Source organism: Opisthocomus hoazin, chromosome 10, assembly GCF_030867145.1.
Source record: "Opisthocomus hoazin isolate bOpiHoa1 chromosome 10, bOpiHoa1.hap1, whole genome shotgun sequence".
In the NCBI taxonomy this organism is placed as follows: Eukaryota; Metazoa; Chordata; class Aves; order Opisthocomiformes; family Opisthocomidae; genus Opisthocomus; species Opisthocomus hoazin.
This window is the reverse complement of record NC_134423.1, coordinates 16,166,449-16,193,558: the sequence shown is the minus strand read 5'-3', so window position 1 is coordinate 16,193,558 and position 27,110 is coordinate 16,166,449. Positions and strand designations below refer to the sequence as shown.

At 40.6% G+C, this 27,110-nt stretch overlaps 1 protein-coding gene across 2 annotated transcripts in view; it reads right to left on the bottom strand.

Moving 5' to 3' along the window:
* The window catches only part of THSD4 (thrombospondin type 1 domain containing 4), a 346,319-nt gene that overhangs the window by 20,041 nt on the left and 299,168 nt on the right, over positions 1 to 27,110 (bottom strand). For both annotated transcript variants that reach the window (XM_075431701.1, XM_009935778.2), the window contains 6 exons: positions 21,516 to 21,691; positions 17,672 to 17,768; positions 16,513 to 16,755; positions 7,684 to 7,813; positions 5,759 to 5,963; positions 3,091 to 3,264 (listed from right to left, as the gene is read on the bottom strand). In XM_075431701.1, coding sequence (XP_075287816.1) covers positions 3,091 to 3,264; positions 5,759 to 5,963; positions 7,684 to 7,813; positions 16,513 to 16,755; positions 17,672 to 17,768; positions 21,516 to 21,691 — 1,025 coding nt within the window. The remainder of the gene's footprint in view (positions 1 to 3,090; positions 3,265 to 5,758; positions 5,964 to 7,683; positions 7,814 to 16,512; positions 16,756 to 17,671; positions 17,769 to 21,515; positions 21,692 to 27,110) is intronic.

The window sequence follows — 27,110 nt, the reverse complement described above, 5'->3', positions numbered from 1 at the left end:
CCTGAGAAGGAGACACAACTACACACAACTCTGCAGGTTTTAAACTGCTGTTTAGTGAAGTTACACTTCGGGAAATTTAATGATATCATCTTCCAATTCAGAACCATAGAAACTATTAATGAAAATGAAGGCCACTAGCATGATTTTGCATCAATTAAAACTTTGCAAGGTTTCAGTAAAATAAGAAAACCCAAAATCTTTCCACCAATCCTAAATTAGAGCCTGTCCTTTTCTTAAAACTCAGATGCGACTATGCATCTCTTTCTCTCCCTCTGTTAAAGAATACCCTTGCCAAATTCTGCACAAATATTAATCACAATTATCAAACCCTGAAATTTAACATCTGTTGGCAGCAAAGACAATTATAATTTTTAAATTACTGTGCTTTTTCTTGACGTTTTGCTAATTAACCAAGGCTATATTGTAATGCCCCTTGCATCACATAAATCAAGACATGGAAGTTTGATACATCCCTGGCGGAAAGAGAAAGCATGTGCCTAACCGACCTCTGACAGGCCTCTGGATGTCTCTACTTGTTGCATGTCCAGCAGTACACATGAATTGTTTGCAAAATGGGTTCAGAAAAGTACAGGCCAGGCCTTCTCTTGTGGCTGCAACCAAGTTTAAACTCAACCATTTCAAAGTTCCAACGTTCTCAAAAGTTATTGTAAGTTCTTCTACCTCTTGTTTCTAGCCACGGCTGAAATGTCAAAGTACAATGGGAAAGACTGTTCTGTGGTATTTCCAGCTGGGACTTGAAGTAGGCATGTAATAAATCTCACGAAGAAGGTCTGTTCTTCTGAGATTTCCACCACAGTTTTGCAGACTCAAGAGGTTTGAACAAGCTCTCTTTAAGCATTTGAACTTTTGGCTGCTTATCGGAACCGTGTGTTGCTGCCCATCACTGATCTATGCTTATTGCTGAAGTGTGGCTTGGCTTAAAGTACTTTTTAAAGAATTGTTTGGGGAAATTGCACATGCAAAGTCCATTCACCTGGGAATGCCTGTTTCCATTCCACAACAGAATCCTCCTCAACTTTCCACAGAAACACACTCCTCTACAAAGCAAGAGAGACTTCTGATCCTAAAAACCAGCCCTTGAAAGGCACAGTAAGAAAGCTAATGGCCAAAGGCCTGACTTTGCAAGGCTGTTGACTACTCCTGTATTCCAGTGACTTCACTGCAATCACCGACACTAAATGTCTCTGAACATTCGAGTTACAAGGTATGTGTGAACCTTCGAAGATTCTGAACATTCTAGCCCAAATCTGCTTTTTTCCTGAAATAAGCTGTTCCTTCCATTCCTGTCATGAATCAAACTCCAAACCCACTCCTGGCAGAAGCGCTGGTGAATAATGCCAACTACAGTAGCAAGCATTTGGAAGAAATTAATTTGTACACAGATAAGCTGAGAAGGTAACAAAATCCATTCTTTACTCTCTGACCCTAAAATGTTTGTGGTAAGAAAAAACTCCAACATTTTCCACGTTACCTGCTTCACTTTTATGTCTCATTTAATACACATAAATAAGCATAATAACATTCTACAGTCATAACCTTCAGCTGCAAAACCTACTTTTAATTCTGCAGAGGACAAAATATCAATGTAGAATAATGAAGAAAACTTTGATGCTAGAGTCCTGGAATGTATGGAATACATGTATGTAAATGTACATGTATGGAATACAATGTATGTAAAGCACATACTGGAATGTATGTGCTTTATGTGGTGGAACTGCACTAGCTGATAGTAGCCGGACCAGCTTTTTAAAGAAAGATGTCTTTGAGGGTAGAATGCATTTTTCTCTCTCACTCATAAAATATCGCTTTAATAGCACTGTACAAAGAACAGCTCTACAAGATAAAAACCCCAACAATAATTGCCATTTCCCCTACGGCAACAAGTTTACCATATGCACTAGTACCTATACTCTACCTGTCCATGCTCTGCAAGAGCGTACACTGAGTGAACTGGAAAAAAAAAAAGTTCAAATGACAACAACAAAGATTTACTACTATATAATTTTTTTCTTTATAAAATCTGTTTGGTTTGTCTCAAGGCTGAAAATTTTGCAGGCCTTTAATTCTAGCAAGACCCTGATCAGCCTTTCTAAAATTATGTAGCATACCAGGCACTTGCCCTACTTGTGAAGTTCCTCTGCCTTCTCTGCATCTAAAACATCTGGCCAGTTTTCTGAGTGTCCAAACTAATGTATAACCTATGAGCCAGACACTCCTAGCTTTTGGAGATACTACCACAGAATGATCTAAATAGTGAATCCGTGAAGTTATGAATGTAATCTTATTTGCATGCCAAAACAACCAGTCAAAGAAAAGGGAGATGCAATCAGGATCTTATAGACTGAAGAGTCTACTTGTCTACAGAAGAAATTGATATGCAAGCATCCACAAGAGGGATCAAAACACCAGGCTTTTCTTAGCCCATGTTTGTAAGCCTTTTAATGAAAGCACATAAATATCATTACTGAAAACCAACTCTGAGCCCAGTCATAAAACAAGGTAAATCACCACTGTTTTTACTGCTCTCATGCAGAGAATCTGCCTCATCGGAATAAAAAAAAAATGCATCCGTGTTCACAAAGTACAAAAGCCTGAATCAACCTTGCCTGAGTTTATGAAGTTGTTCCCCTCTTTTCACAGCTATAGGATAATTGCTTTATGGCTTGAACTTAAACCCAGACATCAGGCTGCAAACCTCCATCCCTTTAAATAACAGCAGGGAAATTTTTAGTGTCTAAATCTTGAGACTGAGGGCTAAGCAAGGCAGAATAATAAATCTCAGCACACTCAATATTTTGGTAAGTTCAGACACAGAGCCAATTCTAAATCCAGGTGTTTGGCCATGTACCCCCATGCTTGCCCTCTCTATGCATTCTTGTATCTAACACAAACTCAAGATGCCCTTGTGATCATTCTTTTTTGTTTGCTCTTGCCTGTTTAACAGATCAAGGATAAACATGGCAAATAAGATCACTCCTTTTACGGCTGTACTGATGTGTATTTTTCAATTCTGATGCACCTAAGTTGTTTTAGAAGATTTGGCAGCACAAAGATAATAAGAAGCCTTACCCTGTCACTCCAGTCTGTAAGGAACCAGCTCTTGGCACAGGGACCCATGTCGCAGTTCTCAATATCATTTGGCCGCAGCTTCATGTTACATTCCTCATCATCAACAATGTCGCCAAGGTTGCTGACACATTTCACATCTCGGGTCCTCTGCCCCACCCCGCAAGGCACTGAACACTGTAACAAAAGGGAGGTTGCATCAGGACTCTACGCAAGAACTGCGGTGGTTTATGAGGAAGCTGGGAACATACAGCTCGTTTTTTCCTGCTAAGACATCCTCAGAAGCTATAGAACTATTCTAGATGGCTAGCAATAGGGAATAAAAGCACATTAGTAGTTTTAAATCATATTCTCAGTCTGTAGTATTCTACAGTATACTATGCAGATACATTTGGAAAACATAAAATTAACCCTTATCTTCAATAGGCCATGCTGCACCTTATCAAAATGAGCTGCTGGTACCTGAATAGTAGGCCGATGTATTCTGTATGATTTTAATCTTGACCTATAAACATATGAAGCAAGAGAAATGCAAAGAAACATAACTTCTGAATCCCTCTTACAAGTAAAGGCCTTCTCCTCCTGGTCTCTTCTCTTCAACCTCAGAGAACGCAGAGAGCTATTGATATTTCTGCCTATCATGTGAAGCATCCAGATCATGAAGCAAGATGGGAACATAATTTTCTGCTATGCATGCAGGAAATGTTTTGATGAGTCCTGTAAACATTCTAGAATTAAAGGGAAAAATGTCTGGGAATTTAAAGATTAAAGACTGCAGTACCTGCATGCAAGGGTACCTAGCAAAGCTTCGAAAGGCAGCCTCATTGTTTTTTCCTTGCATTTGAATGCTTAATCATGTCGACTACATTTACACGTCAAAGTTGTTTATCATGTAAAATGTATTCCCCACAGCAAGATACCTCACAGACTTCATCTTCAGGCTGCAGCTGCTTCTTCAGCTGTTCACTCTAGAACACTGACCATTCCTTATGTCATAAAGGGGACAATTTGTCCAGAGTTACTCTCAGAGTCTAGTTTGCTGGCCCTAAATTTAAAATTACCACAATGTCATTTTTTCGATTCAGATTCAGACCAAAGTTTTGACATTTGTATGTCAGAAGAAATGGTAAGCACATTAAAATCTTAAGATGAGCTTACTTTTAAGATCACAGACCTATCTCCAAAGTGAAAACCTAAATGTACTTCAGTGAGGACAAACACGAGTAAATGTTCTGCTGAAACCAGTTTGCAAACTCAATTGCTCCTTTCTTTATGGTGGACCTGCCCCATGCCAAGAACTTTAATTTTACTTCCAAGTGGAAATTAATCACAGAATTTTATTGGAATTGCACTCATATTCAACCAGCTACAATTTCTAAAGCGTTTGTTTAGCATGTTTCACCATGTGCAGTAAACCTCTAACGGCTGTGTACACTGAAATACTTCTCAAAATGCAACAACACAAGAAACTAGCTCCCCCTCCTCGTCATCAACACAATAAAATAATCAAAACTTTACCTTTAATATCAATTTTACTTGCTGTCCTTTAACTCCAGATGGATTTTAATTCATCATGAATAATGAATTCACCAACCAACATATCGTTATGTTCATCTGTCTAGGTATTTCTATTTTTTTTATCAGGAATGTATCAACAGATCACAGATACTTCCTGACTAGGAAGTTAACAATGCCACCATCAGCCTCAGAAACGCAGCACCTGAGAGAGTTAACTCTCATAGGCTTTACCGTAGGGGAGGACTCACGACAAAGCCACACAAAGTCTGCTGAAGGGCTCTTCAGCCTGCTGTGACTGTGTGGACGGAAAGCTGTGCAGCTACTGCCAGTGCAGCGAGCCCACGCACAACACCCTGCGTGCTGTGACACGTGTTCCAGCACAGGAGCAAGGAAGCACTTCAGCAGAAAGAAAAAGGCTAAGGTTTGGGGTTTAATCTGGAATTTTTCACAGTCTATCCACCCACATAATTCAGCAACTCTGAAATTTTTTTGCTTTGTTTCATGGCTAACAAAGAGGTTTGTTTATCACTACACCTAATATACCAGGATATTTTCTCTTTCACACAATGGCCATAAAAATATCTACGATGGTTGTCAGGCTGGCCAAACCTTTGTAAGCAACACAGAATTTAAAGCTCAAAACTGTAACATCCACATTTACCTGTATCTGAAAGTCTTATAATAGCCTCAAACCAACTACTAATAGCCTACCAACAGCAACTACTGACTCTACCCTCAACACATACATATTACCCTTACTAACCTAACTCCTGGAACTAAACTCTACATACTATGGGAAAGAGCAATAAGTTTGTCACCACAGGCAAACATATCAGGACCCTCCCAACTCTACTTCATACAGCACTTAAAAAAATTGCTCAGAAAGCTTGTGTATTTCTGCACACACACATCTGCATGTTCTGTACTATTCAATAGCTCCTTTTCAGCTTCTTTCTGGTTACAAACAGTACACTTTAATAGTCATAATTGAGCAGGGTTTTCTTGAACTATGATTCACATATTTCTAAGGCTTTTCACATTCCCCTTCCCTGTTTTAAACAAAAACAGATTTCATGTTTGATTAGTGATATCTGGAAGAAAATTCTTATTATTTTCTGAGGTTTTATGCCCCAGATTAATCAATCATACTTACAGAAGTCCACTCAGTCCTAATCTGCCATTCACTGCAGATCTTCAGCTGGCAAGTGCTGGTTGTCTCTGGTTTCTCCAGGTGATGACAGCGGTATTGCTGAACTGTCAAGGTACGATTGGCGTACATTTGCCGGCACAAGATCTGTCGATGCTGCATACCAAGGCCACATGTTTTGCTGCACTCAGACCACTCTCCTATATCCCAGCTAAAGGGGAAAAAAAAAAAAGTGGACATATTTTTTCAGTAAAGATTTCCCTAACACTAATCTTAACAGAACTCAAACGACATGATTCTGATGGTGCTACACAGTCTTATAAAATAATACTTAAGCTTCTGCATGCATAACAATCCTTTATGAAGACAATGTTAAATACTTTAACCAATCCATGGTTGATAATAAGAAGCATGCATACAAATTGCACAATTCATGGCTTCAAGACATTACAAACAATAATTAAGCCAGTAATAGCTGTTTGTTTTTTTAGAGAATCTATCTACAATATATATTACTGCTCTAATGACACTTCCCAAAAATCTAAGATGTGTTGCATATAATTTTTCTGCAGCAAAGGCTCTAAGAAGGACAGTACCACAAAAATCACATAACACATCCAGGCATTTATTCATCAGTAGAACTGAAATAGCAAATGATAAGCAATGAATAAATACATTTAATTTTAGAGCTGAAAAAAATCCCATGATATATTCCTCTCATTCCAAGATTTCACTGTATTTATTCAATCACTTTTGTATAAACATGTTATTTTCCCCTTTCAATTTTCATTTCAAGCATGAAGACATACACAAATAAGGGAAGTATCTGAGCTGTTCACACATTTTATTTCAGAACTCTTGGGGACAGCAAGCAAAATCTCTGTATTCTTTTTAATAAATATTTACATATCTTTATATTCTTGATATTATCCTGTGTAAACAAATAAAGATGAATTAATATGAGTTGTTAGAAAGAAAAAGGTGAGAAAAATGCTTGGTGAGATGTTTTACATCTCCAAGTAAATGGCTTCAGAAGTTCCCGAGTATCTAACACACACTAGCAAATTGCTTGTCAGGCGTCTCTAACACTGTAACAGCACTTCCACCATTAGAAACTGCTCTGGGATAAGGAGTGGCCACTTGCTGCTCAGAAGCAAACTAAAGAATGTAACCACAAGAGAGATGGAAAGTACAGCTGCTGACCTGAAATAAAGTTGCTATAATAGCAACTGGGTTTAACCCTTTTCTCTTTTTGGTACACACCCTGGATGAACTTTTTTGTTTTTGGCTATTTGAAAGAAGCTGCTTAGCCAACTGTAAGTCACAGTCTCCTGACAGCAAGTGTCTTTTCAGAAGGAAATCACACCTGAGCTGGTTGTATTGGTGTGCTGGAAACAAGGACTAAGACATCAGAATCCAGTGTTCGAGCTGAAGAACTACTGAACTCCAGGAAAGAGAGATGGTGTTTATGAGGGGGTTGTTGTGAGCACTGTGAGCCTAATCTGATCTTTAAATATGACACCATGGAATGAACAGGTGGGTACTACAGCACACTGATCCCATGTGGCGTGATATAACCCACAGAGCCCCTTCTTTAGACAGGTATATGCAGCAGCCTGACACTTGAAAAGAATGTACCCATTGAGAGACCACATACAGTGTGCATGCCTGAACGACCACACTAATTCTGAGAACTTACTACACTCACTTGTTGCCAACTTCCCTTTTGTCATCTCTGAATGCTATTGCTCCCTGTGAAGGGGAAGGAGGCCACCACCACCAACTCAGGAAAAAATATCCACTACACTTTATGAGACAAGTGCATAGTACATAGAAGTTCAAATTAGTTTACTACTTAGAATAGCCTCTTTCACATGCAAAACCTCAATGACATCAGCTTATTTCACTTGACTTAAATTACAGTCTCTTACAAAGCTGGACATGGGAAGAGGTTGCAGGCCTCCTCTTCTGGAATGGGCTTGGTGCTGCTGTCACAGTAACTCTCAGGTACCTCCTCATGAGTGATTCTGTTGACGCAATGGAAAACTGGGTACTGTGACCCTGAAATGAAGAAGAAAATTAGGTGATGCATTGCAAATGACTCTGCAGTATAATCCGTAACAGTAGCATCCAACACTGATGCAGAAAGGAAAAGCATAACTTCACAACAGGAAGTACAGACTCAAAATTTCCAAATGTGAGAGATGAATGCTATACTGTTTACATTGTACTCCTAAGGGAAGTCCTTAGTATATAGAAAGTATAGTGTGGCATTGTAGGAAAGGCTGAGCAAACATGCTCCTTGGTCTGCATGAGATCCTTGTAGCACAGAGAGTACAAACATTAAGTACTCAGGGAATTTAAAAAAATGCAGCCAAGTGGCAACAACACAGGCTTGAGAGGAGGAAAAATTTAGCAGTCATTCTGTTGTGTTTCTGGAAAGAGACTGAGCCTCCTTACTTTATTTATGTGATGAGTAAACACATGAGAATAATATCCACTTTACCTGGCTTTTGAAAAGGTTCGTAAGAGAAAGCTTACAGGTTAAACATTGTGTAGACTACAGATTCGCTAAAAATCACTGCTCTCCATACTTAATGCTCGGTCTTTACATAATTTTCATGCTAGACCAGAAAGACAAAGCTCCACTTCTATTACTACTGCAAACAGACTACTAAAATGGTGATAAAGAGCAAAGTGTTAACGTGCCTACTTGTATTTGGTAAGCGAAAAGTTGGAGTACATGAACAAGTTTCCTGACACAGGCGATCGATAAGCCAACCAGGAAAGGTGCTCTGCTAGACCTGATACATAAAAACAAGAACAAAAAGGTCAGGGATGTGAAAATCAGGGGCAGCTTTGGCTGCAGTGACCATGAAATGGTAGAGTTCAGGATTCTAAGAGGAGGGAGCAGAGCAAAAAGGAGGACCACAACCCCGAATTTCAGAAGACCAGGCCCAAACCTCCTCAGACACCCGCTTGGAAGAATCCCATGGGATAAAGCCCTATAGAGAAGAGGGGTCCAGGAAAGTTGGTTGATATTCAAAGACCACCTCCTCCAAGCTCAAGAAAGGTCCATCTTTGATCACGGGTCAGTTTACATGCCAGACCTGCTGGCAACAGATGGGGTACACCTGTCGCAAAAGGGGAAGAGGATCCTAGCTCAGGAGATAGCAGGGCTCATTGACAGGGCTCTAAACTAGATCTGAAGCGGGAAGGGGACGAAACCAGGCTAGCTAGTGAAAAGCCTGGGGGTGACAACTCAGCTGTTAGTGGATGGTGTGCTAGCGAGGACCTTCACTCTGTTGAGTCAGGGCGGGTACGGAACAGGGAGCTGTGCAGCAGCAACGGTGCAGCTTCATCAGGGGCTCAGATCAAATGTCTTTATGCAAATGCAGGTAGCGTGGGGAATAAACAAGAGGAGCTAGAGATGTGCGCACATCTGCGGGGCTATGATATCATCGGTATCACGGAGACATGGTGGAACAGCACCTATGACTAGAGTATTGGGATGGGAGGATACAGGCTCTTCAGGAAAGACAGGCAGGGGAGAAGAGGAGGAAGTGTTGCCCTCTATGTCAAAGATCAGCTAGAGTGCATGGAGCTCCGCCTGGGATTGGATGAGGAGCCCATGGAGAGCTTATGGATCAAGATTAAAGGCAGGACTGGGCTGGGCGACATTACAGTGGGAGTCTGCTACAGGCCACCAGACCAGGACGAGCAAGCAGATGAGGCCCTCTATAGGCAGACAGGAGAAGCCTCACGTTCAAAAGAACTGGTCCTCATGGGAGACTTCAACCACCCCGACATCTGTTGGAGGGACAACACAGCAGGGCACAGGCAATCCAGGAGGTTCTTCAAATGCGTTGAGGACAACTTCCTCCTGCAAGTAATAGAGGAGCCCACAAGGAGAGGTGCGATGCTGGACCCTGTTCTCACCAACAAGGAGGGGCTGGTGGGGAATGTGAAAGTCAAGGTCAGCCTTGGCTGCAGTGACCACGAAATGGTGGAGTTTAAGATCCTTAGGGCAGCGAGGAGGGTGCGCAGCAACCTCGCTACCCTGGACTTCAGGAGAGCAGACTTTGGCCTCCTCAGAAATCTGCTTGGTAGAATACCATGGGATAAAGCCCTAGAGAGAAGAGGGGCCTAAGAAAGCTGGTTAATATTCAAGGATCATCTCCTCCAAGCTCAGGAGCGATGCATCCCGACCAAGAGGAAGTCAGGCAGAAACGCCAGGAGGCCTACATGGATGAACAAGGAGCTCCTGGCCAAACTCAAGCAGAAGAAGGAGGCCTACAGAGGATGGAAACAAGGACAGGTAGCATGGGAGGAATACAGAGAAATCATCACAGTAGCCCGGGAGCAAGTTAGGAAAGCTAAAGCCCTGACAGAATTAAATCTGGCCAGGGATGACAAAGGGAACAAAAAAGCCTTCTATAGGTATGTCAGTGACAGAAAGAAGACTAGGGAAAATGTGGGCCCTCTCTGGAAGGAAGCTGGAGACCTGGGTACCCAGGATATGGAGAAGACTGAGGTCCCTCAACAACGTTTTTGCCTCAGTCTTCGACAGCAAGTGCTCTAGCCGCACCCCCCAAGTTGCAGAAGGCAAAGGCGGGGACTGGGAGAATGAAGAACTGCCCACTGTAGGAGAAGACCAGGTTCGAGACTGCCTAAGGAACCTGAAGGTGCACAAGTCCATGGGGCCTGATGAGATGCACCCGCGGGTCCTGAGGGAACTGGTGGACGAAGTTGCCAAACCAGTCTGCATCATATCTGAGAGGTTGTGGCGGTCTCCCACTGACTGGAGAAGGGGCAACATCACCCCCATTTTTAAAAAGGGGAAGAAAGGAAGACCTGGGGAATTACAGACCACTCAGCCTCACCTCTGTGCCTGGCAAGGTGATGAAGCAGATCCTCCTGGAAACCATGCTAAGGCACATGGATAACAAGGAGGTGACTGGGGACAGCCAACACGGCTTCACCAAGGGCACATTGTGCCTGACCAACTTGGTATCCTTCTATGACGGGGTTACAGCATTGGTGGACAAAGGGCGGGCAACTGACATCATCTACCTGGACTTGTGCAAGGCATTTGACGCTGTCCTGCATGATGTTCTTGTCTCTAAATTGGAAGGACATGGATTTGACAGATGGAGCACTCGTTGGCTAGGGAACTGGCTCAATGGATGCACTCAAAGAGTTACAGTCAACGGCTCGATGACCAGGTGGAGACCAGTGACGAGTGATGTGCCTCAGGGGTCGGTACTGGGGCCGGTACTGCTCAATATCTTTGTCGGCGACATGGACAGTGGGACTGAGTGCACCCTCAGCAAGTTTGCCAAAGACACCAGACTGGTGCGGTTGACATGCTGGAGGGAAGAGATGCCATCCAGAGGGACCTTGACAGGCTGGAGAGCTGGGCCTGCGTGAACCGCATGAAGTTCAACAAGGCCAAGTGCAAGTTCCTGCATGTGGGTCAGGGCAATCCCAAACACAAGTACAGGCTGGGCGGAGAGTAGCTCGAGAGCAGCCCTGAGGAGCAGGACTTGGGGGTACTGGTGGATGAGAAGCTCAACATGAGCCGGCAATGTACACTTGCAGCCCAGAAAGCCAACCGTATCCTGGGCTGCATCAAGAGAATCGTGGCCAGCAGGTCGAGGGAGGGGATTCTGCCCCTTTACTCCGCTCTCGTGAGACCCCACCTGGAGTACTGGGTCCAGCTCTGGAGCCCCCAACATAAGAAGGACATGGGTGTGTTGGAGTGGGTCCAGCGGAGGGCCATGAAGATGATCAGAGGGCTGGAGCACCTCTCCTATGAGGACAGGCTAAGAGACTTGGGGCTGTTCATCCTGGAGAAGAGAAGGCTCCAGGGTGACCTTAGAGCAGCCTGCCAGTACTTGAAGAGAACCTACAGGAAGGATGGAGAGGGACTTCTCACAAGGGTGTGTAGTGATAGGACAAGGGGGAATGGCTGTAAACTAAAAGAAGGCAGATTTAGATTAGCTATTAGGAAGAAGTTCTTCACCATGATGGTGGTGAAACACTGGCACAGGTTGCCCAGAGAAGCTGTTGATGCCCCTCGCTGGAAGTGTTCAAGGCCAGGTTGGATGGAGCTCTGAGCAACCTGGTCTAGTGGAAGATGTTCCTGCTCATGGCAGGGGGGTTGGAACCAGATGATCTTTAAGGTCCCTTCCAACCCAAACCATTCTATGATTCTATGATTCTATGATCTTGGTAAGTAGGAAATCAAACAAAGGTGGCAGGAGGCCTGCATGGATAAGAAAGGCGCTCCTAACTGACCTTAAGAAATAAAAACGAAGTACAAGAGGTGTAAGCAGGGGTAGGTGATCCTGGAGGAGTACAGAGATGCTGTCTGATTGTGCAGGGATGGGGTTAGGAAAGGCAAGGCCCACCTGGAGTTGAATCTGGCAAGGGATGTGAAACGCAACTCCACGAGTATGTAAATAGAAAAAAGACTAGGAAAAATGTTCTTTTTAGAAAGTAGTACAAAATTCTGCTGATTCTCTCTCTGCCATGTTTATCCCATGTAAAGTGGCAGACACCCTCCTCTCACAGTGGTGCAGGAATGGCACGGGACATCCACGGCAATAGGAGCCATTTGATTACAAGAGAAACAGGGCTCAACCACAGAGAAGTGGTCACGGTACAACCCACATGTGCCAGGTCAACCACTTGAAGCTAGGCCCACTGACTTCAAAATTGGGTGATTTTAGTTGTTTTAGGCTATCCTACAGCAAGTAACTCCAAATGACTAATTATTTATTGGTATTGAAGCCTTTGTAGTGCAGGTATTCAGAATTACACAAAGAAACCATGAACAGGAAAACTAACTCTGAACAGAAAGAGAAACATGTTGCTTAGGTTAGACCTAACTTTCATCCACAGAACAAAATCAGCAAAAGTGGAAAGCTATTCAACCAGACAAGCAGATACACAGTTCACACTTCTTCTCACAAACTTCTCCTGGAATGCTTTCCTCCTTTTCCTGGAATGCTTTCTTTCTCAGATTTCATCTTTGTCTTTTTGCCTTTGAAATACATGAATGATGTGTGACATTTCTGAATAAGGCTGTATTTTTAAAGTAAAACTACACTGACTGACTTTGATTTTAACAATATACTTCAGAATCTGGGGAAATACAGTGTACAGCCTGAAGGCAGAGCTATAAATGCCTAATTCTAAGTGTTTGCAACCAAAAATGGAATGAGATAAGGAACCAAATTCAGGTGATTTAAGCAAGCACTTTTTCAACACAGTTCATTTGCTCACACACACTGCTCTTGTCTGAAACACCTACGTTCATCTAGGAAAGCTACCTCTCTGTCTCAGGAACGCACCCTACACAACAGTGTCTCTAGACGAAACATCAGAAGGATTGCAGGAACGTGGGTTCTTCCATGTTACTGGCAAGACTGGAATAAGCAGGGCACAAGCTACAAGTACAATCGCTTCATCTTTCCACAGAATAGACTTCAGTTTTCCTTAGATCAAAATATATGCCTGCACGTTTACAAAAACCAAACTGCCACGCCTCTGAGTCAAACACAAAAAGAAGTCCCATCTTGCCTAGAAGATCCTAGGCAATTTGCACAGAAAACCAGGCTGCATCTTTGTTGGAATTTGTGTCTAAAAAGAGTGTAGAAAAGGGCGAGCTTGTAACAGTTAAAGCTTACGTATCTCAAATGTGGGTTTTTTAAAGCCTGCACTGTCAGTGACACTGATTCATAAGATTATTGACACTACAAGTCTTAGGCCACTGGACTGAAGATCAGTTTTCTCCATCTTTCCATTTCTAATTATCCACTTGAACTTGCAGTCTTTGTCTAAGATCTGTGGTTAATTAGCTCCACATTTTTTACCTCCTGGAGCTCAAAACCTCTATATGGTAACTGCTAAAGAATTTTTTAAATTGTGTTATCGTATTTTGAAATTAACAATTCAAGATCTCATCCTGGGTTTACTGAAATCAATTCCCTTTGTCATACAACCAACAGGTAACTTCTACTTGTGGTCAAGAAATAGAAAAGAGATCAATACATTCAGCCGTGTATTCAAAAAAATATTGCACCAGAGATCTGTAGTAATTCTAAATTATGACTTTAAATAAAATTAGGGAGGTCGTAGTTGATGGTAACTGCTGTCTAGTACACTTCAATTTCAGGATAGAAAATTTAAAACTACAATTCCCATGAGAGTTATATTTGTTCAAGGATTTAATACTATCAAAAGTAGGGCTTTGTATCTCACCAGCTAACTTCCACTAATACTTCAGAAAAAGCTATTCTATTTTCTGAAATCTAAGGAAAAAATTACCAGTTTGCACTCTAACCTCCTTTCTAATTCTTCTTTAAAAATGTAACAAACATGCTGCTGGGACTGAAAACAAATCGCACATCCCAAGTCATGCCCAAGGCGTACGTAACAATTTTAAGGCACAGGCTGTGCTCAGCGAAGATGAAGTGAGGTGCTCCTCCTGTAAGATCTTTCAGACCAAATTTGGATGAAGTTCCTGTGACTCCAGGTCTGGAGCAATCTGCAGTGCACCAGCCCTCTTCTAACTGGACAACAGCGAGGGATGATGGGCTACTCCACTTCCCCAACAGGATGCAGTAGCAGTTTCCATACTGGCCAAATTCTACCAGATCTATTTGCTCAGTCATCTTTAATGGAAATCTGCGACAAGAGTTGGTGGCAGCTCTCATGGGAAGCATTTTCACTTAAAAAAAAAAATGATAATAGTCTTGTTTTTCCAAGCAAAAGTTTTACTGAAAAGTGCTTTGAAACCTCATAGCTTTTCATCAAAACTGTTAATTTATCCTCCCTTTTTCCTCAGGTAGCATAAAAACATTTTTTCCTTCTTTCATCTTCCAACTTAAAATTTCCTAACATTATTTAGCTTTGATAGGTTCACGCTGAAAAGAAAAAGAAAATTAAAGACCACGTATCATCTACATTCCTGCATGAAGAAATAAAGTACCAGAAAGGAGTAAAACATGGGAAAAAGAAGGAAGTGTCTTATACTGAATCACACAAAATGAAAACAAAGCTTTAAATAGTACAAGATGTCTTTCTGATTTTTTTTCTCCATATTTTATCAGCCTATATAATCTAGTTTGACTTGAAATGCCTTAGGGGCATCAGAGATTCACACAGGCTTCTCAAATGGAATGTTCATACAGTCTCAACAGTGTCAGGATCCTGCTCTCAAGGTCCAGTTTCTTCTGAATTTAACTTGATCAGAACACGCACACATTCTCCAAATAATGGGAAAATAGATACTAATTTTTGACAATTCTCTTGCTAAATTTCATGGAGTAAATTTGAGAGCTACCAGATCTCTGAAGAAATGGCAAGAACCATGTTCAAATGTCCATAAGGTCCATAGGAAATAAAAGCAAGACTTCTATGATGTAGAGGAAGAATACAATTACCCTGATGTGTTCTTGCAACTGCATCATAAATTACCTGACTTGGATCCTAAAATTGACCATGTATATGATAATCCAGTCACTCAGCAGGCGATCCTCACCGATTGCTGCTGAACAATAATCCGGCACAATTAAGGATTCTGCCCATATGACTTGTATTAAAGACACACAGTGTATTTAAATGCCAACCAAAATAACTCTGGTTTACATTCCCTCCTTTTCTCCACAAAAAGGCTGACTTCAAAAAGTCTTTTCACTTTTGTAGGCTGCATTTTAGCTCTAACACTTTTGCAGCAATTTGTCCCAGGAAAAAAGTTTTCTCAGTATACTGCGAAGCAATTTTGACTAGTATCAATATTGCTGGATTTGTTTAGCTCCACCTGTAGTTATAACATGGACGCTAATCTGGCCTTGGACCAAACTCGCAGTGTCCTGTCCAGCTGATCAAGAAGAAAATGTTCGCAATGTATATGAACTGGTGACAGTCAGCTGAGTTCCCTCACTGGTAAGTCTTTATTTCAAAGCTCTGCGATTTTTTATGTATGGTGATGGGTGGCTATGTACAAAAGATTTCACTTTTACTATCACAAAAACTTGTTCTTCCAAATAATTGCTTGTGCTATGCATTAGTGAATCTGTAGTCACTGTGAATGTCTTACAGCCAAGAGTAATCTGCCAAGCTCAAAGCAGTGTATCCATCACATCCCCAAAACTCACTAATTACCAGTCCCCTTCCATCCCTCTTCCTTCCCACTTCTCCTCTGTGAAAACTTCTCTTTTCTGAAGTCACATTACTGCTGTTCCAGCAACATCCAATGAGGCAAAGATATGGCTGATGGAATCCCTGTGAAACTTTCCTGTAAACATCAGAAAACTGTTGACAACAACACAAAAAAGCACTGGGGGTGTATCTGACAAAGATGAAGAGGCCAAATCGAAGGACAAAAAATGCCAAAGAATGTTGAGGACATCAGCTGTGTATTAAGGGTGTGAGAGAGCAGCTTGCCATAAAATCCTGCAATATTTCCTTTCAGAGGCAAATGCATCTGCAAATGCAATCTTTTAATTTACATACTTTGTATTTCATATTTTAATTTTGTTGTTTCTAATGATTTAAACATAAGCACACATAATAGTACTGATGTGTCTTTTGCTTTTAAGATAACAGAAAACACCAAGTCCAGCAATGCTTTGTGCAGACCTGAGCTGCTGAATAATCACACCGCTTCTTCCCTCCATGCTTCTCCTCTCCCACGCTGCAACCCTCCCGTGTGTCATCTATTTTCTGTGCATGGTGTATGAAGCACTTACCTTTTCCACATGTAGTACTGCACTCAGTTTTTCCAATCTGTTTCCAGTTGTGTTCTCGGTTTTGTCTTGGTGGTTGCACAGCAGGCACCTGGTTTTCTGGTTGATGAGAAGGAAATCTTCCTGGCTGAGTAACTGGAAAAGTTCCAGTTGCCTGTCCAGTGAGAGTGTCTGTCTCCCTATGCAAATCCTCATCCTCATGATTTGTACTTTCTGGCATTCCTAACTGACCATTCAAGGGCTCCCCTGATGATGGACAATAACAAAAAAAGTAAACTTATGAGCCTCACTTGCAAATATCAGTCTATGTTTTCATCCACTAATAATCACAACTGGAGCATCATTAAACTTGAAAGCAGCTTTAATCTGCTATGCAGAGACCTCTTAATAGTGTCCTGCAAAGACTGTGTTGTTCTAAAGTAAGATAACCAAATCTCAGCCAGCAAATACATTAAAAACTGAAGGATCTCCAAACTGTGGAGTTAATGCACCCAGTGTCAAAATTTCCCCAAGCTTTTTTTTGTACCCTGCTCTGTATCCTGTGCCTCCCCGTGTCACAGCACAGCTGCTCCTCGTTATGAACACAGCGCAAACACACTCAGAAATTTGTCACGGCAAGACACCAACATTAAAAGTAGGACCAAACTCGCCTGCAAATTTTCCTGTCCTTCAGAACTTCCTACCCGCACACACAGCACACTTGCACCGCTCAGTCAGGAGCATGAGCTGCCCAGATTCTAGCTTGGGAAGGCAACAGTTTTGTGTCTGATCTCTCCAGTTGGGACAGGGAAGAGAAACTATGAAGGGTTGTTTTAAATTATCTTAAACTCTGAAGAGAAAAATCACGTTCTATTTCATTTCTGAGACATGGTTACAACACTCCAGATCATGCAAAGCCATGGTTAACATTTTAACAACAAAATTTTTACTGAAAGCAGAAATATGTGACCAGATTCCCTGCTACAGTATAAATAGTCCCCGCCAGTATGAATTCACTGAAGTTACCAAATCTATGCAGGCTTCCCTTTCAACATGTAGGGTAAAATTCTGTGTCTCTTCCACATCAATGGCAGCATTTACACTGAATTTAATGCTACGAATTTCTCCATTAGCTTACTGGGTAACAACATATGTTTAATAAGAGGAAATAGTGGCATTTTACCTGGCCTCCTCTGAGCAAGCAACTGAGGACTAATGACGTTTTCTCCTGGAATGATATACTCATAATGTATACCTGGGTTAGGCTGCTGATGTATCATCTGAAAACAAAAACAGCCACACATTCAGTTCTTCCACTTGTTATATTACTAATACTTCAGTCTGAACTTCAACTCATCAACTATGTAACATTGTTTATCCTTGGTCAGGACAGAAACATTGGTTAATAACTGTCTCCAAAAAAAGCAAAAAAAAATACACCTCTTTCTGGAAAAAATAAGAAAATACAGGTTACTGTGTTTGCAAACTGAGTTAGCTTGTGATGGCAGAGAAACTATTTCTCTCAACCTTCTTTGAAGAGTGTTCGACTGGGAGATGCAGGGCCAAGGCGTGGCTGGGGGCTGCGTCAGCCACGGCCTCGCCTCTCGCCAGCGTGGGCAGCGGGCGCTCGCACCAGGCCCCAGCAGCAGCGATGGTCCTAAGGTCACCAAAACATCTCAGACAGAAGGAGCTTGACAGACACCTGAGGAAGCATAAGCAAGGAAGAAACATAGCAGAGAAAAATAAATACCACAGACCCCCATCTACAAGTCTAGCCAGCTGCCTTTTTTAAGGTTTATCAGTTGTGCTTGAACAGAGCACGTGCAGACACCACATACGTGTTTCTCTCACAAACCAAACTGTTCCTTTCGTCACCGTGCAGCTACCTCTGCACCACTCAATGGAGACTCAACATCAACCAGCTAAAATTACTAACATTATGCCACTCTCACCATCAGCATTGCTCAGTTAAGATCAAGTGAACAGATTACAAGCAGGCCCACATACTTGTGGCAGCAGCTGAAGCACACTCGTGCAACCCTCCTGCATCCTTCCATGCTCATTTTCAGCTGAATGAAGATGTCAGCGCAGACAGAGTCCCACTGCTTTACAGCTAGCCACAACAACTCTATCAAAGCGTTCTTTATGAAACACAGGCGGGATCCATAAGGTTTTCTCCTTCACATGTGAAAATGAAGCCGAGTGGTTTCAGAACACTGCCACACAAGCCCATGTAAGCTGATGTGAGCACGCCTCTGAAAGTCAGTGCCACATCTTATGTGCTTGTTTAAGCAGTTTGGCACAGTAAGACCTGAGCAACATATGACTTTATGAAAGCTTTTTAAAACTGTTCGCAGCACACTCCATACCCAACTGGCTTGTATTACATTGCTGCTGCTGAGCTCACACTAGCAATGCAGGGGTGCCACCAGCTGCTAACCGCACAGTTCAGCCTTGATTACTTCAGTACCGCTTCTGCTGGCACTGCTGCTTTAGAAGTCCTGAACTCTTTGCAGAGATTGGTCTGGTAGAAGCCTCAGATTACACTTTTAACTTAAAGTACCTTTTTTCTTAAAACAAAACCAAAACTACCAAATGCCAGAGCTTGCACTAGCTCTTTAGTTCTGACAAACCCTGGGTTGAAAATGGTCATGCTATGCCAAGGGCTTTATGACCCAGCAGAGCACACTTATGCTTCAAGGTTTCACTAAATTTGTCACACCAATTAACACCAACTAGGGATTCAGACCTTTGTTTTTCCTTGTTTTAAAATCACTTTTTCCTTGCCAAATATAATAGCTGTTCCTCTAAACTCTGTTCCTCAGAGATCATTCATTTTTCTGAACCATCTAATAATGCATTGCCTGTAATATTTTTTCTGAAGGTTGGTCCTTCCCTTGTCACTTTGTTATTCAAAACATACACGCTCTTCATGTTTGTTCCTGAGAGAAGTCCTGCTGACTTCAGCAGAAGAGTACCCCCAGCCTTCCAGAACCAGGACCTTGTTTTTAAGATGGCTCCAGGAACAGCTTTCCAATGGTTCCCATGGTTTTTCCATCACATTTCTCAAAACAACTAACAGGCACATGTTATAATAGGCACTAACAGGCACATGTTATAAAGAGCTTTCCTGCAGGAACATACCTGGAATTATATAATAGTTTTGCGTAGACTTAGTGGACCCAAGTCTTTGCAGCAATGCATGCGTCACACTTGGACAAAACTTGCATCTCTTTTCATCTTGATAATTAATAACCTGCTGTAACTTAGAAAGCTTTTTCCTCTATATTTTCAGAGTGGAAGAAAGACAGCATGATCTCAGGAAAAAGGAACAGAAAGCCATTTGGAGTTCTTATCTGCAAATCTCTTCATTTTTCTACACAGAGCATAACGATCGTGAGAATGGATGGGATGAAATGAAATTATATGATTCAGGAACTGCAAGACAAAGTCCAAAAAAAGACTTCCGTATCTGCGCAGCTACAAATTCCATACCTGTAAGAGAGGCTGTGTCTGTGTCATACTGACAGTTGATTTTCTTTCATCCAGCACTATCCATTTTTATCTTCCCACACTATATTGAAAAAGACACTAAACTATCAGCTTGTAACAAATTGTGGTATTCCTCATATCTAAAAGAAACATCTAGATAAGAGTCCAGTCAAATTAGATGTGGCAATCCATAGTAACAGCCACACAGCAAAACTGATAAAGCTATGCCCATCATGCCAGCTTTCTTTTATTCATTGCAAAGGCAAAAAAAGAAGATACTGAGCCTAAAGTAAAACATTAAAACACGATAAATTTAAGCTTAAGGTTTCTTTCTGGTATTACTTTGGAAATGTCTGCCTAATCCATTTCTGGATCCTTTTCTCTCCAGGTCATTATGTATTAGGCATCAATCAGCTGACAGTAAAAACTTAAGACCAAACCTCAGCTCGCAGCGTCCTGTAACTACACAACGACACGTAAATTTTAAAAACAAGGAGTTTGCATTGCAGAATCTAGGACCCCAACCGTTTAATCCTCCAGACTTTTGCCAGTCTTACACTGCAATCAATCAGAAATTATCCAAAAAGAAGTAATGTTTGCCTAATTATTACATTACTTTATTAAGACACCATATAGCAGATGGGGAATAACTTTGTCAACATGTAACTTTTCCCAGCTGAGTAATCAGGATATTTACTATTCATATTTCTATGACACAACCCAGCACACTCACTTTTCCACCCCATATTGCACTTATGGCAAAAAAGTCATAGCTGGATGAAATAACCATATCACCAGATAATCAATTTTTTTCAGTGAATGGATGTTACCATGTGACAGTGTATAATCTCTGAACACACCATTTATCTTTGAGTAAGTTGTATCCAATTCCAGTTATATTTTTTATTTCAATATGATGCAGTAAAAACCTAGCCCATCAGAAGTAAATAGCTTTTTCAACATGATTCCCCCCTCTTAGCCACAATTTGTCTTTTCTCTTCCTTTCTCAAATGGCTGTTAACTACAGTCTCCTAGTACAGCTTTGTATTAAAACTGCCCTGCTTCAAATCCCTCATTCTATAGTTTTTTGGACTTATGTTTCTTTTAAAGAAAACTGAGATGGTATCACTCTGTGAGAGGCCTTGTCTGATTTAGGTATTTGCTTCAGTTCACCGTAAAATTAAACTACACCAAATTTGCTTGAGTAGGAAAGTATCCAGAGAAAATCCAGTTCACAAAAAAACCCCGGACATTTGTATGGTTTATCTCTGTTTTACTGAACAAATAAAATTGATTTTACTAGGATCAGTAAAGCCTGAGAGAAAAAGGATCATCATTATTTAGATTTCCTATTATCTGGAGCAAGAGGGGAGCAACACCAAGCAAGAGTAAAATATCAAAGATAATGTTTCAAAATTAAAGAAACAAAACAGTAACAAAGTATTGGTACTGAACACAACTTTGGTGTTGCGTGTTCCCAATGAACTGAACATTTTTTTCCATCAGAAAGATTAATCTAAATATAAGAAACTTACATAGACATCAAGGACTTCATTTGTTGGACCATCAGCTAAAAACGACTCTCCTGCAGTGCTGGAGATTTCATTCGGGCGTTTATAAGTGAACATTGTCCCACCACCTTCATATCTCCCAGGTCGATCAATTGCCCAGTTTCCATTGATGATGGACCGTCCCGATCGACTTCGCAGTGCTGTAGAGGACGGGGACAGAAACACAAGGACTTTGATCAGTGGAAATCATCTTCACATACTGGTGCCCACTGATATCCCCAAAGGTGCATGACACTGATGGGTGTTCTCTGATGCCTGGGGACAAAGCTGTGTGGCTGTTGAAAAGAACAGAGTTATATTAGTAGTTGTGAAAAAAAAACCAAGCTTAGAAAACTTTGTCTAAATACCTGGTATGTTTATGCTGCAAGAAAAGAAAGAAAAATCAAAGATAGCTTGGAAACCTTTTCCAGCAGTTTCTCACAGGTTGTCATGTGACTCTCAGCCAGCCAGCGGCATACACTGAACACACGTGGACATTGAGAAAGTGTTTTTTCTCCACCTTCTTCCCATTGAATTGACTGTTTTGTGATATAGACATAACAAAACACAGACGCAGATACAGAAAATCAGTACATTATACAATGCAGCAGTACCAAACAATTCAGGGACACGTGAGTATCCTGGGTTGCCAAATATTCCAGTTCTTCTTCATGAAGCCACTTGGCTACTCCCTCCATTTCCTTTTCAGAACACGAATTTTTTTGCCAGAAGATCTGCAGAGCCCTGATCTGCAGGACTGCTTGGAATGACAGGCTCTCTGAAAATGCCACTAAGATCTCTTGCCTAAGGAAAATTGACTTTGCAAATCAGATAATAGCCAGGGAAGGATAAAATACGGATTCAATATCCAGTTGTGTAGTGCATTCCCTTTGTCATCACGGGCAAGTCACTGATTTCTAGATGCCTCTGTTGCTTCTTGTTCCTACTTCCTATATCTGTCCATGTGACTATAATTTTAAGTCCTGAAGGTCAGACACTCCTGCAACATGCATGTGCATAATTTTATGCAGTATTAGTTATGTATTTTAAAATACAGTAATATCTTGATGCTGAAACCACATCAGACATAGTTTAAGTACAAAGCAAAGACATGACCCTTTCTCTAAAGGCTCAAAGATTTTCAATTTTATTACCAAAAAAATTTGCTTTTAAATACAGATGCTAAAACAGACAACAAAACATACTAATATCCTTGGCTGTATATTGCTTGGCAATTTACTTTTAATGCCAATTCAAGGTATGATCTTTGAACTTATAAAAACTTAGGGTTGAGGACCCAGTTATTCCAGAGACTGTTTCTTCTTTGTCCTGTCACAACAGCTGTGATAGCCAGCTAAAATGCTCTCAGCATTATAGACAACTATTTATGCTGCTGGGAAAAACTTTAAAAGCCTACACGCATGGTCTAAATGATGGGAAATTAAATTTATGCCATTAATTCCAAAGTAATACACATTAGAGAAGAAACTTTAATTGTTCTTACATATTCCAGACATTTGAATCAACTGAATTAATCCACAGAAGTTGTCTTTCTGCTTTTGCTGCAGGCCGCTCAGTGAAGAACATCAGTGTGACTGTGTGGTGAGCGCTGGTCACAAAATGTCAATGTAAAGGCGCATTATGTTAAGATAAAAAAAAGACAGCAAAGAAGAACCACACTGAAAATATCACTGTTCTTTTACATAAACTAGTGATTTTAAGTGTAATAGTATCGCCATATTTCAGAAACCGTGTCAATCACTGCATTACTCTTCTTTGAGTACCCACTTGTTGAAAGAAAACCTCCTGTACTGAGAAAATTCCATACATGCAGATAAAAATGCAGACAAATATAGATATATAGATTAAAAATAAATTGCTCCAATTAAATAAAAGGGGGGGAAAGCAATGAAAAAAACAAGGTTTGTAAATTAAAAAAGAATAATTGTCACACAACATGTGTCTATAGGCCTATCAGCTTCAATCCATCAAGAAGCCATTGAGGAGAACACTTTAAAAACATTCAAGACGGGATTAAACGGGTAGATTGTTTTTTTGGTTAATAAAAGCAAATAGCTGCAAAGGAATATCCTGATATTTAAGGTTTGAACTTCATAATATCTTACGTATATTAGGCTAAGACCTATAACTTGAACCAAATATTTTGTATTAGCCAACTGCATACTCTTACAATACCTTATGAAACACCTTACTGTTGGTCACTACAAAATACAGAGAACTGGACACATCACCACCTTGATCCACAGAGCAAGTTCTGCAACCCTAGTAGAAGACTGAGCTGATATCCAGACTTAAAGACAATCCAGTGCAGAAGAACTCAGAGGAGAACATACCGGGTGAAGGGACAGTGACACTGCCAGTGTCCTTGCCTTGGTAAGTGGCAAGGTTCAAAGTCTTTTTCCCCTACGGGAGTGGCTGCTGCTGAGTAACGAACTACTTTTAATTTACTTAATATTGATGAAATTCCTCATAAAAGACTACTTCATTGTGGTTTTTGCTAAATTTTGTAAATAGTGCTTAGATACCATCATGTACTTCAATCTGTTGTAAGTCCTTACAGTTGTTATTCACTAATGAAAAAGCAATGGTTCGTTTGACAAAGTGGGTGACTTCATCAGTCTTCAGGCATCAACCAACTAGAATTTTCACTTATGTTTGTGATTTCAAGTCAGCTTGCATTAGTTTCCCTTACAATACATGCAGAAACAGAGGTATGCAATACTAATATATTATCTAACTACTAATTATTATTTGAGTTGCAGTTGTATGGGCTTTATTAATCATCCCTGCACTAAACCTAAATATAGTCACACCTCTAGAGAGGCTAAGGACTCAGCAACCTACTTTTTCAAAGTGGGGTAACAAATGATATGAGAACATGTGTGAAATCTGTAAATTTAAAATTTAAACTAGTCTTTATTATTAGTATCCCAGTTTGTGCAAGATAAATTTTTAACAGAATCGGATCTGTTTTTCATTAAAAGGAAAATAAGGTAGTAACTGAACAGAATGGGTATAAAAGTAGCTACATTAATTTAAAAGACTTTATATTATTGCATTCCATTCTTTCTATACTGTAAAGAGAATATTTTTTTCATCATTCTGGACAAAGTGTAAGATGCAGGAAGGTTAAGGATTAAAGCAGCTGCTTACCACCAGTGCTGAACCTGTGAGAAAGAAGCCTACATTGTTGACAGTCTTTACTTTCAAGGAAATACACAGGACTGCCGCTGGACCACTTGTCCCTCTGAAGACCCCCGATTCATGAATTTTCAGACTTTTACTTCTCGCTATGCAAAATACTTGGTGGATGAGTGGCTAGAGAGAGCTGCACACAAACTCAGAAGGCATGAGTCACAGTGGAGAACTTCACACATTTTGGACTTCTGAAGGAAAGCAAAGTCAGTCTGCATCATTCCCAAAAGAGCACTAAAACAGCTGGCATAATCAAGAACCTGGTACATTTGGCTTACAACTGAAGTAAAAAAATTAAGTGACATTAACGGCTCTCGATCAGACCCTGTAAGAATGTATTCACACATTTTGAAATTTTATTTTACTTAATGCTACATGTTTATTTTCCCAAGAGCTATCACACATCCACTGGCTTTTGAGATCCCCTTTTCCGACACATTAACAAAACAGTCTCTATAACGTGAACATTAACTTATATAAGTTCTATAACATCAGCCATGAAAATGGCATCATCACTACTCATATAGTGCTGAAAGGAAAACTTACAGCTCACATGCTGTTGCATGTAGGTTAAAGATGAAATCCATTCCCACTATTTACATGCTATTCACACCTGTTACATTTTAGTTCTAACAATTGTGAAGTAAACACTTCTGCAAAATTTACTGGAGACTGCCTTTACATTGTTTTTTAATATGGAACACTTTCTTAACTTTATGATCTGAGTGTTTTTTCTTCTATTGCTGCTAAACAAATAAAATAAATGAATTATCAAGAGCTCAGAAAAGAGAGAGCTGGCTAAGATTAAATTGTTGTTAATAATGAAGCTGTAGAAAGATGGCTGTCTGAGAAACTAAGAGACCATTAAACTTTCATTTCAAATCCATTGTATGATAGGTCTGAAAGAGGCCTCCTCATAAAAAGGGAAAATGTGCCCCTTTTACGTTTTGATCACTCTGCAGCTATCACCTCAATGCTACCCCCTGAAGAATTTTTATGGTGCTAATATTTTTAGCCAAAGCCTGAAAGATTATGAAAAGCTTTACCACTAATTCCTCATGACGAATTCCTCATACAGTCTGTAGCTGATTTCATCTATCTTTCATCCTGGGATCAGCTCCTTAACTAAAACTGTGTTGTTTGCAATGGCCTTGAGTAACGATTTGCACTAGAGATATGGAATATTTCAGGACACAAATTCTCATGAACACTTCTGCTTCGGCTACAATTCTATGGCAAAATCTCAACAGGCCATACAGTAAGACTTGTATTTCAAGTGTCTGAAGAGTATTCATTAATTTCCTACTGTTGAGCTTACAGCTCTCCTTTTAAAGATCTTTTGCAGCTCCTGTCTTCCTGTGTAAAAATTCTACACAGTCTCCCCTATCACTCAGACAAAAATAGCAAAAGATAATTTAAATCAAAGGTAGCTGATGCAGTGGTGCAACGGAGTGAAGTTCCACAGACAACGAACTCGCATCCACTTTCAAGGTCAGTATTTCCAGTTAGAAGTTATGTTTGGTGGTTTATAAGAGTAGTTTTTGTAATCCGAATTTAAACTACGTCACTGCAACCAGAAAATAAAGAAATCCTTTTCTCCACACTAAAGACAATTCCATTACTACAGTTCCCTTTTATTGCCTTTTTCAATCTTGCCAACTTCCTCACTTCTAACTCCCAACATGCTCCAGCTCCTGAATGTCAGCAACTACTTCATACTCTCCGGTGAATTTTTTAAAAAACCCAAAACCTACAAAAAAGTTTGCAACACTCAGAACTAGAAAAATACATGAAGATGTGAACTTAGTATAGTCAAAGCTAGGCTACAAGTAAAAAGACCCCAGTATTATTGTTGTGGAAAACATCATCCAGCATGTATCAAAACCTTCCATCAAACATTTGTATGTAACAGTAAACTAAGAATCACACACATGCAAAAATGCATTGCTCCTTACCACTTGCTAACCCAGTTGTTCTGGCATAAATCAGTCAGCTGTAGCTAATTTAACAACTAAGGTAAGTTTTAGTGTTCCAGTTTTTAAAAGTTTCATTCAACTGTTTCAAATAGGGCATTTCCTTATTAGAACTACACCATCTCATTTACAGTATTACCACCAAAAAAACCCAACCCACCCTCACAAAATAAAAATCTTATACCACTAAGCCCTAAAGATACCCTTCAGTGGAATCTCCTGAGAGGTAAGTCAGCCAGCTTCATGGTAAAACCCACGCATGTCTTGGCAGTGGGGAACCTAACAGTAAGAGAGACTTGGGAGTGGGGGTTTGTTGGAAAAATCCTACAAATGGACTGCATCATGCTGGCTGTTGACTCTGACCAGCACGTGCTTACAGCCTGCTGACCAG